At 39.2% G+C, this 3109-nt stretch overlaps 1 protein-coding gene across 2 annotated transcripts in view; it reads right to left on the bottom strand.

Annotated features, from left to right (window-relative positions):
• The window catches only part of ankdd1a (ankyrin repeat and death domain containing 1A), a 13625-nt gene extending 10532 nt beyond the window's left edge, over positions 1-3093 (bottom strand). Inside the window, exons 1-2 of one of the 2 annotated variants that reach the window (XM_035652562.1) lie at positions 2837-3093; positions 755-858 (exon numbers count right to left, since the gene is read on the bottom strand). In XM_035652562.1, coding sequence (XP_035508455.1) covers positions 755-858; positions 2837-2870 — 138 coding nt within the window. In that variant the 5' untranslated portion in view covers positions 2871-3093. Of the gene's footprint in view, positions 1-754; positions 859-2836 lie in introns of those variants that run through there. The other variant, XM_035652563.1, reaches the window with a different exon arrangement.
• Between the last annotated feature and the right edge of the window lie 16 nt (positions 3094-3109).

Here is a 3109-nt window from a genome sequence, read left to right as displayed (position 1 = left end):
TATAAAAAGGGGGTTTCACATCATGATTGACAACTGAGCCCTGCTTGCGATTGAGTCAGATGGACGTAGGAACGAGACTTTGATACTATGGCGCCAACCCCGATCATTATTGTGCAGACTCTGGCTCCAAATGGCATTTATTCATTCATTTATTTTTGTACAGAGGGAGGAAGTGGAGATGCAATGCCCATCTTTTTCTCTCTTTTTCTGCTATCTCTATGGTTTTGCCTTGCATGTGACTGGGTTTTAATGCTATTAGGAGCTCAATCCTTTAATGCACATGTGAACAGGCTGACAATCTTACTGTGCTACAGGGCTTAAAAAGAAAACTTACTTAAAATACTGACTAAAATCCAGTTGTTCTAGAAAATGACAAAATACAAACCTTTAGTTGATATTCACTAGTTATTGTTAAAACTAAATCCCCTGCTCACAAAGGAGACTGCACAGATAAACACACGTTGATCATTCAGTCTGAAATAATACAAAAATTAAACTTATAACTAACCAACTAGCTTATTGTTGAGACAATACACATTTTTCAAGCAGACATTTTAACCAGACAAGCTCAGGTGGAATAAACAAGATTAACAATGGAATTCAGTTCTGGTGTATGAAAGTGAGCCTTCATCAACGTTATTATTTCACCTTGTGCTATAGAGATAACAGGCTGCTGTGAAAAAGACCTATTGATTGAAAGCAGTGAGTGGTGAGGCCAAGACAAGTATACATGCTTGTCCTTCAGCAGGCTTACTTTATTCTTGGCCTTGACATCCACACCCTTCTTGATCAGTTCCTGCATTCTTTCTGTGTCGTTTCTCTTTGCAGCATCATGGAGCTCCTTCTCTGACCACAGCACTGTCAGCAGTGATAGACAAAGAGGGAAGTGTTCAAGTCTGTTCTGCATGCCAGCGAAAGGTAACAACAGTGGAATTTGGATTTGTATTCTATGTCTTAAACCTACATATTGTTGGCTGGAGTGTCAAGAATCACTGGTACATAGTTCAGTATAAATAAAATGTTTAATAAACAGGTGTAATAGTGTTTGATGTTTTTACATTAGTCCACATGATATAGAAAGCTGTTTGCTTCCTTATATTTATTCATTTCCTACAAAAATAGGCAGCTAGGGAGGGACCCAGTAGTTGGCCCCCAGCAAACAGCACCGAATACAGCATCCTATGCTGACGTAAGCCAGTTTGACCACAGGAAATACATTACTGAGGTAGGGCAGCTAACATTACCATTAGTGGAAGTTAGCTACTCTCAGCAACATGTCCATCAGTATCTCTGTAAATCACTTCGCTACCACTGTACCACACACAAACTAGTCTCCATTTTGTCTCGGAGGCTGTGTTCACTGGCCAATGGCTAATGAGCATGCTAACCGCAGCCACAGCAGCAGTTAGCACAGCTGGAGATCACAGGGAAAAAAAGACAATATTTTCTCCATCAAATATAATCCAGTTTGACCCAAATCACTAATAAAGCTGTGTTTTTGTATCAGTGAGCCAATAAGCCATGCTATTACTAGCTAGCTAACTAATGAATCTCTGCTCTGTGTTGCTAAAGGTTAAACATTGATTGACAGGTGGATGTTGTGATATTATTGGTTGAAATTGCTGGTTCACACTTACATAAGCATTTGTCACATTGTGTTTTACACAAAGAAAAAATGAATATGGATTTTGTGAGTGATATATGTGCACATATACCAATCATAAGTCAAAACATCGCTACATTTTTTACAAAACCCAGAAGTGGTACTAAATACAGCCTGCTCTTATTGTTGATCCGGATCACTAACAACAGCCGGCATTCCCATCACATCATATCACCAGTGTTGGGCAAATTACACAATAAATGTAATGTATTACTCATTACCCTTTTAAAAAGTAATATAATTGATTTACTTCCATGCCAACAGTTATTAGTTACACTACTTGTTATATTACTTTTCTGCTACTCCCCACAAGATTGGTAATTGTGTCCTTTCTCCCCAAAGTTCAGACTTACAGCGATTAAAATCCAGTTTTGTTTGGTAAAATATTTGTTAGTTGTTTCTATCTTCCAAACTAGTTTCCTCCATGATTACAAAAATTAATCCAAGGATGTGATTGACTAGTTGGATTTCAATTGAGTAGAGGGTGACAACAAAAGTAATATTGTAAATAATTTTCTGGAGGAGCAACTGTAATATTATTACTGAAATGTTTTAGTATTTAGTCACACTACTAGTTGCTGGGACAAGTAATATTACTGTAATATGATTACTAGTAATGAGAACACTGCACATTACATATTACACCACATTACATATATGACATATTGAACACAGACAATATCGTACACGTACATGTCACTGCATGCTCTTCATTAAAGGAATCTAATACTAGGAGCAGAGATGCGTTCATGTGCTCACTCTAGAACAGGCACATGGAAATCGTTGAAATCGTCCTTAATGTATCAACGACGTTTCCTGGTGATTCAATTCCTCCTGTGGGTGCTAATGAGCTCCACTTTAATCGGGGGACAAACTTCTTTAAAAATGTGGACACACTAAGTTACTTACAGCAATATTTCCCCAATTTTTATGAGGAACACATTTGGGCAGAAGGACAGTATTTTGTGTTTGAAGGTAAGAGGAAATGAATATTACGGTTAAATGATTAGAAGTAACCTCACCGTCCACCGTCCTACTGTGTCAGACCGGGCTGAAATACAGCGTCCACACCGTTTAGTTGAATACCGTTTTGTCCCTGTGGTCAACACGGACATCCTGCTGCAAACAGATGTCAGGTCTGTCCCCTGCAGCACACAGCTGGGTCATACTTACAGATATCATTCTCGGACACCAGGTCGTCCTCCATCTTTACCGCCGCTCTGCTGTCCCCGCTCTCATCGCAGTGCTGTGGAACGTTCCCCGGCACATCAAAGAGGCTACACGGCCGCTATGCTACACAGTTAGTCTGTTTTAACCCGTTGACAGCATAACGTTATATAAAGCTACACACAATAAAACGGAAAATAAGACTTCCGGTCAAGACCTTCAAAATAAAACTTTTGTCCCCTGTGCCCGCTCCGAGGAATATTTCAATTCAATTCAATT

Source organism: Morone saxatilis, unplaced genomic scaffold (assembly GCF_004916995.1).
Source record: "Morone saxatilis isolate NCDOM2014 unplaced genomic scaffold, NCSU_SB_2.0 Contig11, whole genome shotgun sequence".
NCBI classification, from domain to species: Eukaryota; Metazoa; Chordata; class Actinopteri; family Moronidae; genus Morone; species Morone saxatilis.
The sequence above is the reverse complement of the archived record's forward strand: the minus strand, read 5'-3'. Positions and strand labels throughout refer to the sequence as shown.